This window comes from Necator americanus, chromosome III (assembly GCF_031761385.1).
Source record: "Necator americanus strain Aroian chromosome III, whole genome shotgun sequence".
Lineage (NCBI taxonomy): Eukaryota > Metazoa > Nematoda > Chromadorea > Rhabditida > Ancylostomatidae > Necator > Necator americanus.
The window spans coordinates 37,598,977-37,610,433 of NC_087373.1; the positions used below are offsets into that span (position 1 = coordinate 37,598,977).

General features: G+C 42.0%; 1 protein-coding gene across 4 annotated transcripts; it reads left to right on the forward strand.

Annotated features, from left to right (window-relative positions):
• Nucleotides 1-1,653: 1,653 nt before the first annotated feature.
• Nucleotides 1,654-10,548, forward strand: RB195_012219 (uncharacterized protein; the record flags this gene model as incomplete). 4 transcript variants are annotated; one of them, XM_064193980.1, is made up of 16 exons in its annotated part: nt 1,654-1,696; nt 1,791-1,891; nt 1,952-2,083; nt 2,325-2,391; nt 2,453-2,499; nt 2,624-2,728; nt 2,783-2,798; nt 2,829-2,845; nt 3,376-3,442; nt 3,502-3,657; nt 3,984-4,133; nt 6,749-6,925; nt 7,284-7,466; nt 7,824-7,868; nt 7,933-8,018; nt 8,391-8,471. In XM_064193980.1, 16 exons carry the CDS (start codon nt 1,654-1,656, stop codon nt 8,469-8,471), a joined length of 1,473 nt encoding a protein of 490 aa, XP_064051563.1. The 4 variants fall into 4 exon arrangements, with proteins under 4 accessions (XP_064051563.1, XP_064051564.1, XP_064051562.1 ...); XM_064193981.1 differs by lacking the exon at nt 7,284-7,466; XM_064193979.1 differs by lacking the exons at nt 2,624-2,728; nt 2,783-2,798; nt 2,829-2,845 and adding exons at nt 9,284-9,497; nt 10,488-10,548 and having other exon boundaries at nt 7,824-8,018; nt 8,391-8,534.
• Between the last annotated feature and the right edge of the window lie 909 nt (nt 10,549-11,457).

Sequence of the window (11,457 nt, forward strand, 5' to 3'; positions counted from 1 at the left end):
GCCCAAGTGATTATTAGTATAGTGATGTCGCGTAGATTATTAAGACTACAACGAACGAAGGAACGAACAAAAGGATAGAAAAGGAGTAGCGGTTAACCATGAAAACAATGCATAAATAGAAGATGGATGTAAACTGGTGCGGAAAGTGGAAGTGTGGAAGAAGTTGAATAAAGAGTCATCTAAAAAAGGGCAAAAAGGTGCTTATGCGATAGGTTATAGAGCGGAAGAGATTGTAGGTGTGACTACGACGTCAAATAAAAAAAAGATAGTGAAAGGGGTGGACAGGTGGCTGATGGAAGCGACGTGAATACAGTGAGATGGATTTCCTAACCTATGCGGTCATAGGGACGTCAACTGCAGTAGTGATTGTCCTAGGTGGAGAAATGGATTGGAACGCAAAAGCTCTAGGCCGTGTAAAAGAGGGCTGTAAACAAACTAAAGTGGTGTGCACGTGGGGAATGGGAGCCGGGTCGATGCGAACGATGCGGCAGGACAAAGCGAAAAGTGGCCTCAAACGTTGGATCACCTGGTGAAAGTGGAATTATGTGGTAGTCGTAAAATAGAGGCGTAATCATTAAAAAGTAGCAAAGTGATATACAAATGGAGGTAAGTGGAAATCAAAAATGAAACATCAAAAACGAAGAAAAAAACATCGAGCTAAAAGAGAAAAGTTATTGAACGAGAAACCAAAAAGCACTAAATGCTGGAAGCAAGTCACCTTCGCTTCGTACCCGTTTACCTGCTTGTGGTGGTTGGGTTCGAGTAGGTTCCAGTTGCCGGCGTCTGTTCGTCGTGCATGGGTCTTTCCTGATAGAGATCTCCAATGGGTACTGTGCCTAATTTGGGTACATTGGTTTTAGTGTGGTTGATAGCGGTCACGATGGCTAGGGGCCATTGTCTACGTGGAATATACTTATCGGCAATGAGAGCCACGTCTCCAAACGGGGTCGCCCCCTTCCCCGTATTCCTTTGCCCCAACCCAAGTGTTACAAAGAGGCATAATCATGATCACACACATCATATATTATATATCATATTATATATCATGATGATCATGATATATAATAACGAGCTTAGTCCGTATGTGTGTGTGTGTGTGTGTGTGTGTGTGTGTGTGTGTGTGTGTGTGTGTGTGTGTGTGTGTGTGTGTGTGTGTGTGTGTGTGTGTGTGTGTGTGTGTGTGTGTGTGTTTGTCTATGTGTCACGAAATTCGAAAAAGGGGGTGGACGTCCAGGCTAACATATATATATATATATATATATATATATATATATATATATATATATATATATATATATATATATATATATATGCAAACTATATGCGTGCACGACAATATAATGGGGAAAAAGAACAGGGTCTAACCAGCTACTCACTACGAGGCCGATAAGGACATATCCCCGGACGTGCGAGCAAAGTCTGAACGCGCGAACGTGTGATCCACTCAGTCAAGTAGCCTCAGGGACCCCGGTTACCTCCAGCTCTCTGCAGCTCCTCCTCCTCCTCTCGACTGATATTATTGCTCGACAGTTGAGCTATGCAGCGGAGTAAAGAATGAGCAATTTAGTTTTAGTAATTTTTTCGGTGTTGTGAGTAGATTAAGAATTTCTTGGTTGATAGGTTAATTGTCTAGGGCTGCCCTAATCCTGCCGCATGGACCGCACTCGATTACTCACATGGAAATTCTCATATTTACGTAGGTGGTAATTCATTCAGATTGTTGATTTTTATGCATTGTATTACAACGTGCTTTTTTATATGAAATAAAAAATATTCACATCGCGTTCTAGGTGATATTTTCCAACCAATCACATCCACAAATGACCCGATTTTCTGGAATCATCACTCGTTTGTCGACTTAGTCTGGGAAAATTGGAGGCTCCTTCGCCAGGTTTGCAATTGTTACCCTCAGAACTATGACTCAACAACGAGTGCTACTAAAATATCTTAGTCTCCAGCAGCACGCGAAACTCAATATCCACCAAATAATCCGTCATGTAGCAGTGCAGCCACTACGGTGATAACACAATGCTACCGTTCTTCCCAATGGTTAACAAAGATGGATTGTCAAATGCATATACTGGTAGGCCGAACTATCTTTGAGGGATTCTCGGTAAACTTATACTTACAATTCCTGTATAAAAATTATTACAGTACAGGATACCAAAACATAAAATCAAGTAATACAAATTGAAATCGACCGATCAGCCAAGCTAACAGGTCAAAATTTAAATAAACATCGTAATTCCCAAAATCCTGATGCGGAAAAAGCTGCATTTAAAATATTCCTGCCCCTTTACCATGTTTATAGTTCATCTTTTAAGACAACCTCTACATTTACGCTCGACGACCAACCTCCTCAGCAGCAAATCCATCAGGTTGCGGTTCAAGGTCTGGAAAAAAAGTTTTGGTTCCATAATAAAGTTGATTGACATGGGTTGATGTGGTTCAGATTCCTCTTCTGCGACTTATCTCACGGTGCACCGCGAGCAAATCGCGGTGAATGGAAATCGCGGTGAATGGAAATTGTGGAGGATATACTAAAAGTCTAGAGTTTTTTTTTTCTCGCGTTTGCGACGTTTCTGTGGCCAGAAACTCGCTGACTCATCTTTCTGAATCTCAGATGAAGACAGATGCTACCTTAGCATTTGTACAGGGAATAGATGCTTACAAGTTCAGGTGGGAGGACTTCCTCGGATTTTCTGCCAAAGTGGAGTTTTTCCCCAAGGTTATATGACACTACAAAATAGTACTTTAGAACAGACAATCTCTAACTTTGCAGACACCAATACCAATCAGTTAACCACCAATCATCACTGTTGCATCAGCTGGTCCTGGCCAAGAAGTTGATTTTTCTATTTTTTTTCAAATTTTGTCATTTTTGCTCAAAACTACGTAAAAACCATGAACATGTTATAAATGGCAAAAAAAAATCCTGTAGAACGGAAAAAATCTTCCTCTTTAAGCGCAATTCGTTATCGTCTGGGAAGATAAAAACACTGGCTTGACACATCGGCCAGCCACCGCAAGTCACTGTATAGGCCAGTTACACGTTCGTAAAACTCGAACGATTCTGGAGTGAAGTGAGCGAGGGAGCGCATCCCAAGCGCATTGATTAACGCCAGACACTTTATCCTTTATCCTTTAGATTCGTTCGTTATTTTTGATATTTAAAGGTCAATTTAGTGTTAGTTTTGATGTTTAAGGTCTTTTTTGAATATTAAATATTGTAACACATGTTTCCTAGTTTGCTATAGGACCAACACATAAACAAAAGAAGGGAAATAATTAAGGATATAAAAAACAATTGGAACAGACCTAAAGCACTGGTTTGATAAAGAACTTTTTTCTATCCCTGAATTCTCTAAATTTGAGACCTTCTTCAACCCCTTGAGACGACCTTGGGCCATCCGAGCACTAACCACCTACAGTGTCAACGTTGGTACGGTTTCTTTTTATAAGTTTCATTTGTCCTGCTTTAGAAACTATACTCTCCTTAAGAGTGCTCGAATCTTAACGATTACTGCTGCGAATGGGCGGCTCTAGGCCATTGCACCAATGCGAAGTATGCGGCGTATATGCTCAAGAATTGTTCCAAAGCTTGTGGACAATGCGGCAGCACGACAGATGATTGTAGACCACCAACAAGTACTGCAGGTATTTAGGACGTCAGAATTCCACTTTATTGCCGCAGAATTCGATTAAGCTCTTCGGGTGTTCGAATAGTAGATAGATATGAAGACAGAATATCAGGGAAACAAAGGTGATGGGACCTCTCGGAGCGGACGAAAAGGTAGAGTTAAGGATGTAGTCTACGAGTATTGGTGCGATCAGGCCCAATTCTCTCCTAATTGTCCAGAGAAAAAAATGACATACAACTAGGAGCTAACCTATGAAACTGGCTTAACACAGAACTCTTTTTTCTTTATCCTTGAAATTCTTTGAACTTGAGACACTCTTCAACGAGTAACAGTGTCGTTAAGAGTGCTCGAATTATGACACGAAGTGCTGTGAATGGGCGGCACAAGGCGAGTGCACCAAGAAACCGGGATATATGCTCAAGAAGTGTCTTAAAGCTTGTGGACAATGCGGTAGCAGGACAGATGATTGTAGACCACAAACAAGTACTACAGGTATTTAAGACGTCAGAATTCCACTTTATTGTCGCAGAATTCAATTAAGCCCTTCGGGTGTTAGAATAGTAGATAGATATGAAGACAGAATATCAGGGAAACAAAGGTGATGGGACCTCTCAACGAAAAGGTAGAGTTAAGGATGTAGTCTACGAGTATTGGTGCGATCAGGCCCAATTCTCTCCTAATTGTCCAGAGAAAAAAATGACATACAATTGAAGCTGACCTAAAGTACAAATTTAATAGAAATCTCTTTTCAATTGATCTTCTTGAGCTGTAGCCAAGACTGGTATTGATCGTCTTTGTTAAACAACAGCTAACGTTTCGACGTTATCACCTTCATCAGAGCCCGGGAAGATCAAAGACATTAGTGATTTATATTCCCAAGCGCCTCATCACCCTACAGAAAGTTCCAAGCGGTAGACAAACTCAAACAGCAACACATTGGCTACTGCTTACCTCATTAGCTAGACTTGGTAACGCAACAGACCACCACGTACCACAAGTGTGGGTCATAAGGGTTTTATATAGGGACCTCACGGTACGCCCCCTAGATCAAAACCCGCATAGGTCTTGTTATGGGGATAGCTCGTTTGTGATAGTAATGCACTCATTCTTCTTATTCATTTTTGGACGAGAAGGATGAGTGCATTGCTATCACATCACGTTAGCACGTTTGGAGCAGATATCAAGTCACTCCAAACTTCATAACCAACAAGCGACTTCATGAGATATGCGGTGTCCTAAAGAAAGCCGGCAGATGCAGAAGATCGAGCAACAACTCCTACGTATGGCATGGAAGGCAAAACAAGATCACATGTTCTCTTTGCTTAAGAAATGTGTGTATAAAGAACATTGTTGTGAACGTTTTGCGCCGGAACGCATTTGGAGGAGAAGAGTGGTAAGTCAAAGTCCATTTGTGATTATATTCGCTCTAGTGCTAAATCTAGACTGCAAGAAAAGTTCGAACAATTAGTAGACCATCAGCAACATCAGAAGGTTAGTAAATCTGTTAAATCTACCTCTGTATGTGCAGATCACAACGGCACCATTGCTAATAACAACAGTGCACAAAGGTCATTTCGTGTTTTTGTGAATAGCGATGTGTTTATCTCAGCTGACGCGCTTTCCGTTTTGGATCTCCGCCAGAGTTTCGCGCCTGTGCGATCAATAAGTGTGGAGGTATCACGCAAGATCGTGGACGGCCTCCAACTGGTTCATGATGGGTTACGACTGAGAGCAAAAAGGAATAGCGAAGGCAAGAGAACAAAATAGTTGAGCGAGTATCCTTACCCTCCATACCTTTCCCGCGTATGATGTATAAACCACCTGAACCCAACCCCACGGTAGACAACAACTTTCGAGTGTTTTCAACATCGGTATACTCCGTTTTGGACCCCAAAAAAAACCCCATAACCCCCCCCCCCGCCGAGGAAAACGTGAGATTCGCAATCTTATTACAGCTGAAGAGATCAAGGTCCCCGTTAGTGACAAAGGAGGCGAATTTGTTGTTCTATCACGTATACTAGACAAGGCGATAACGACACAGCATCTTGAGGATGACAGTCTATATGTCCCATCCTCCGCCAATGAGTTCCAATATCGCCGTCTAGACAGAGTTTGGGTAGAAATAGCTGGAACAGCAGAGCTACCAAAAAAAGCTTATTACGCGTCTCAAAAACGACTTACCCGCATGTTCAGTCCTATACACGCTAATCAAAGCTCTCTGAAAATGGCCTTGCTTTGAACGATCCAGGTGACTTTAAAGTGAAACCTATCATTAGTGGTATGGGCCCCATAGATAGAATTTCCTGGCGGCTCGACATAATCCTAAATCAGCTGCTCAAATATGTCCCTGTCCACCTCAGCAGTTCTAACAACTTCCTAAAACATCTTCGCAGTACCTCATTTGGGCGCTAATGTATAATAGAGACCTTTCACGTTATTGATATCAAACTGAACTGAATTACTGAAACTGCATTGCTCCATTTTCCGATGGTCAGGACAGTACTACTGACAACTTAGAAGCCTAGCTATGGGAAAAAAGCTGGCATCTACTTTCGCCACTGTTTTCATGGCCAAGATCGAAAACCCTATAATAGACCACAAACAACTGCTGTATTATCGTTACATAGATAATTGTTGCGTCGTCGGCTCAACACAAGCAGAACTAGACACGTGCTTCAATCTTCTCAACCAGCAGTGTCCGCACATTAAGTCAACCACAACCACAAACAGGTATTTGCCGACGTCACAACACAAATTTATTGCTCCAGAATTCGATGAATGTCTTCGAGTTTTGGAATAGTAGATAGATGTAAACTCTGCATATCAAAATAAAAATGTGGATGTTAAAACCACTCAACGAATAGTTGTTGTTTTATGTTTTTTAATAGGTTAATCATGTAGTTCACGATTTTGTGGGCTATGGCGCTCAACTCTGCAAAAACTATCTAGAGAGAAGTGACTTAGGTAACGGTCTTCCTGCACCGGATCCTTAAAAAGTGGATTGAAAAAATAACAATTGGGTCATACCTAAAGTGCAGGCTTAATAGAGCACCTTTTTCTTTACTTGAAATTCTTTAAATTTGAGGACGAGCAGCAGTGTCATTAAGGTTGCTCGAATAGTCTCAGCACGTGCTGTCTCTTAGCATCTAAAGGCCAGTGCACTAATGATCAAGAGTTTATGCTGGAGATGTGTCCCGAAGCTTGTGGACATTGCGGCACCACGACAAACATTTGCAAACCACAACCACAACCACAACCACAACCACAACCACAACCACAACCAGGTATTTGACGACATCACAACTCAAATTTATTGCTACAGAATTCGATGAAGGTCCTCAAGTTTTGGAATAGTAGATAGATGTAAATTCTGTATATCAAAAGAAAAATGTGGGTGTTGGAACCACTTAACGAATAGGTTGGGTTAATCATGTAGTTCACGATTTTGTGGGCTATGGTGCTCAACTCTGCAAAAACTATCTAGAAAAAAGTGAGGTAGGTAACGGTCTTCCTGCACCGGATCCTTAAAAAGTGGATTGAAAAAATAACAATTGTGTCTTACCTAAGGTACAGACTTAATAGAGCACCTTTTTCTTTACTTGAAATTCTTTGAGTTTGAGGACGAGCAGCGGTGTCGTTAAGGTTGCTCGGATCGTCACAGTTCGTGCTGTTTCTGGGCAGATAATGGTCAGTGCACTAGGAATCAACTGTATATGATGCAGAATTGTCTCGGAGCTTGTGGACATTGCGGCACCACGACAAACATTTGCAAACCACAACCACAACCACAACCACAACCACAACCACAACCACAACCACAACCAGGTATTTGACGACATCACAACTCAAATTTATTGCTACAGAATTCGATGAAGGTCCCAAGTTTTGGAATAGTAGATAGATGTAAATTTTGTATATCAAAAGAAAAATGTGGGTGTTGGAACCACTTAACGAATAGGTTGGGTTAATCATGTAGTTCACGATTTTGTGGGCTATGGTGCTCAACTCTGCAAAAACTATCTAGAAAAAAGTGAGGTAGGTAACGGTCTTCTTGCAACGGATCCTTAAAAAGTGGATTGAAAAAATAACAATTGTGTCTTACCTAAGGTACAGACTTAATAGAGCACTTTTTTCTTTACTTGAAATTCTTTGAATTTGAGGACGAGCAGCGGTGTCGTTAAGGTTGCTCGGATCGTCACAGTTCGTGCTGTTTCTGGGCAGATAATGGTCAGTGCACTAGGAATCAACTGTATATGATGCAGAATTGTCTCGGAGCTTGTGGACATTGCAGCACCACGACAAACATTTGCAAACCACGACCACAACCACGACCACGACCACGACCACGACCACGACCACGACCACAACCACAACCAGGTATTTGACGACGTCACAACTCAAATTTATTGCTCCAGAATTCGATGAAGGTCTTCGGGTTTCGGAATAGTAGATAGATGTAAATCTCAGATATCAAAAAAATCAATGTGCTGGGAGTTTTCAACGAAATAGGTTGGGTTATGTATGTAGTTAACGGGTACTGATGCGATCACGCTCAATTCTCCCCAAATTATCAAGAAAAAAATGACGTAGATGACGGTCTTCTTGCACCAGATTCGCCTAAGAAAAAGGATTGAAAAAATAACAATTGGGACTGATTTAAAGTACAGGCTTAGTAGAGCACGTTTTTGTATACTTGAAACTCTTTGAATTTGAGACCTCTTTCAACGAGCAGCGGTTTCGTTCGTTAAGGGTGCTGGAATGCTCACAGTATGTGCTGTTTTTGGGCATCCAATGGCCGATGTTCCACGAGACCACAGTTTATGCTGGTGACCTGTCGTCAAGCTTGTCAACAATGCGGGTACACAATGGGACTAGTTTGTATACCACAATCAGGTATTTCAGGTGTTCACCACTCATATCTACTGATCCAGAATTCGATGAAGGTCTTCGGGTGTTGAAATAGTAGAATGATGCAAGGACAGCATATTAAGAAAATAGAGGTGTTGGAACATTTCCAAGAATATGTATTGTTAAGGATGTAGCTCACGAGTATGGATGGGATCACGCTCAATTTTCCACTTATCATTTAAAAAAAGAATGACTTAGATGATGGTCTTCACCAGATCCGCCTAAGAAGAAGAACTGGAAAGATAACAATTGAAACTGACCTAAAGTGCAGGCTTAATAGAACACCTTTTTGCGTACTTGAAATTCCTCGACGCGAGTATTCTGCTGAAAAAATGGCATGAGTTACGGTCTTGTCGCATCGGATCCGTCTACGAAGCACGTAATGACAGGCTTCATCCGAAAGCAAGGGCTTCTACCGCGCCCGCTGGCGAGTGTTTGCAGCCCTTTGACTGTCCTCTTGCTGTTTGACGCGGCGCATATTCGTACTTTCGCAAATGTCGCACGTCGTTAGGTGTATCGTAGGCCGGTGCTCAGGACGCGAACAACTCTCCTTACCCTGTACATTTGTGGAATAATCGCATTTCCATGAAATGTTGCCTCTTGGTTGATCCAAGATGGTAGATTTTAGCAAATATTGATCCTCATGTCCACAATGGACGTAGATCAGTTGATATACTCAGCGTTTATGTTTGAAGAAGAATGTTAATGGGATTTAAAATGTAAAATTAATCTAGTCTGTGGACTCGTGTACTGCGGACTCCCGCGTCGTATTTCCCGGAACAGACGTCGTGTATCGGGATTCATTGATGGACCGCTTGGTCTTCAACTACGGAGACAATCGTCACCGCTCTCATTGGCGCCAGGACCTTCAACGCAGTTATGGTTGACTCGAGTACCTGTAACGAGTCGCTCCCTATCGCTAAAGACAAAGGAACATCTCACTAAACGGTAGGACAAATTCTTCGTCGAAAAACTTCGTTTACTTACCCAATACTCTAAGAGCCCTTCAACTACAGCTGATTCTGGTGAAAATATGTAAATAGTAAGTAATTAGTATTAGTATTAGTAGGATGGGGCGGGTGTGGTGTAGCGGTTAGAGGTTCCGCTTCCTGCACGATCGATCGGAGGTTCGAATCCGGCCCTAGTGCTCACCAAGCCTTTCATCCCTCAGGGGTCGATAAATTGGTACCAGACTTGTCTGGGAGGATAAAAGCACTGACTTGACACATCGGCTAGCCACCGCAAGTCATTGTATAGGCCAGATACACGTTCGTAAACCTCAAACGATTCTGAATTGAAGTGAACGTGGGGGCGCATCCCAAGCGGATTGATTAACGCCAGAAACTTTAACTTTTAAACTTTATTAGTAGGATTAATGATAGTAAGTGGAAGTTAGGTAGTATGTGAATAATTGAGTAATAACTCATTATGTAACTGAGTAGCTCAATAATAGTAACTCAACGAGGGAGGATGGTTTTAATTAAACTCTAAGCAGCAAAAGCAGAAAATGAGGACCCAGATCCCTAGTAATTTTTCCACTGATTTTTTGGCTCCCAAAAAATTGCGAACCTCGTGACTTTTCTAGTTCCTCTGAATAGAACTCTAGAGAGAAACGCGAATTTGTGTCTTCATCCCTCACTGCCAAATGGATTCAACCATGCTGAGGCGACGCGACCGCGGACAAGTCAGGCATTGGTGCCCTGCACCTCTAACAAACCCACGTGAAACAACTTTGCCGCACTGTTACGTCCCCGAAGCGTTTATTCTTGCGCGCGCAGCACGGACGCGTCGCTATAACCTGGTTGAACGAGGTACAGGGTTTGATTTTTGTTATTATAAGAACGAAGCCATCAGACATGCTAAATTCTTTTTTGCATAAGTTCTCTTTACTTGTTGTTGTACTGTACAGTAATACTACAAGTTACATCCTGATTGAAGGCACCGTCAACAACGAAGAGGACCACGGAGACCATCTGGAATGGCTGTGTTCGCCAGCTGACTTCATATTCTTCCTGAATAAATTCGTTGATAAACCACAGCGTGTTAATTCTTTCGTACGCTTCGTTAAAGAAAGCGTGAACGAGAGGGGAAAGAGGGATGACTGTTATCCTAACATGAAACCCGGAGTTTTTATGTGTCTTTCTAGATTTCCTTTTTTTTCTCATTACATTCCGTGTAGTTTTTTTGTTTCTCTCACTCGAAATAACGTCTTCACTAAGGCGAAACATTGTGATCCAATCAGTAGAGTTATAATGTTGAGGTATTTTAGGTGATCTTGGAATAACTGGTAACTAAATCTCCATGTACGACTTTCAACAAACCTCGGCATGTTGATGTTCCAATAATTGATTTCTTTAATTGAGCCAGACACGAGGGCGTTACTATCCTTTATTCGTGGCCAACGTTTGGGCAATATCTCCCTCTTCAGAGCCTGAAATTGTGAAATCGAACGTGATTAATCTAATCAAACGCCTTATCCGCTCAACAAAGAATGTCATACGTTTACTGTTGGGTCTCATAGCTACCGGTAGAAGAGAACATCATACCTTAGGATTAGCTGACTATCCTGCCACTGCTAGATACCTGTTGTGAGGTTACTAGTGCAATCAAATATCAGCCTTAAATTGCGCGTGAGTTCCTTTTGAGTTTTGAGAGCCATTTCTCTTTGGGCCCTTGGAGTGGATCCAAAAAGCCTCCATAGCCTTGCACGCCGCAATCCTAGGTTCGACCGCCAAAATCGTGATCTTAACTTCGAAATATTCTCCAATATGATGCCGCACTCTATGACCATCTGATGCAGTGGAGTCACATGATTTCCTTTTGCCGTCTTGGTGTTTTTTGATTCGAATAAATTGTGGTCTACTTGTTTCTCCTAGGTTTTCGTCACCACACTGCTCACAGGAGCAAC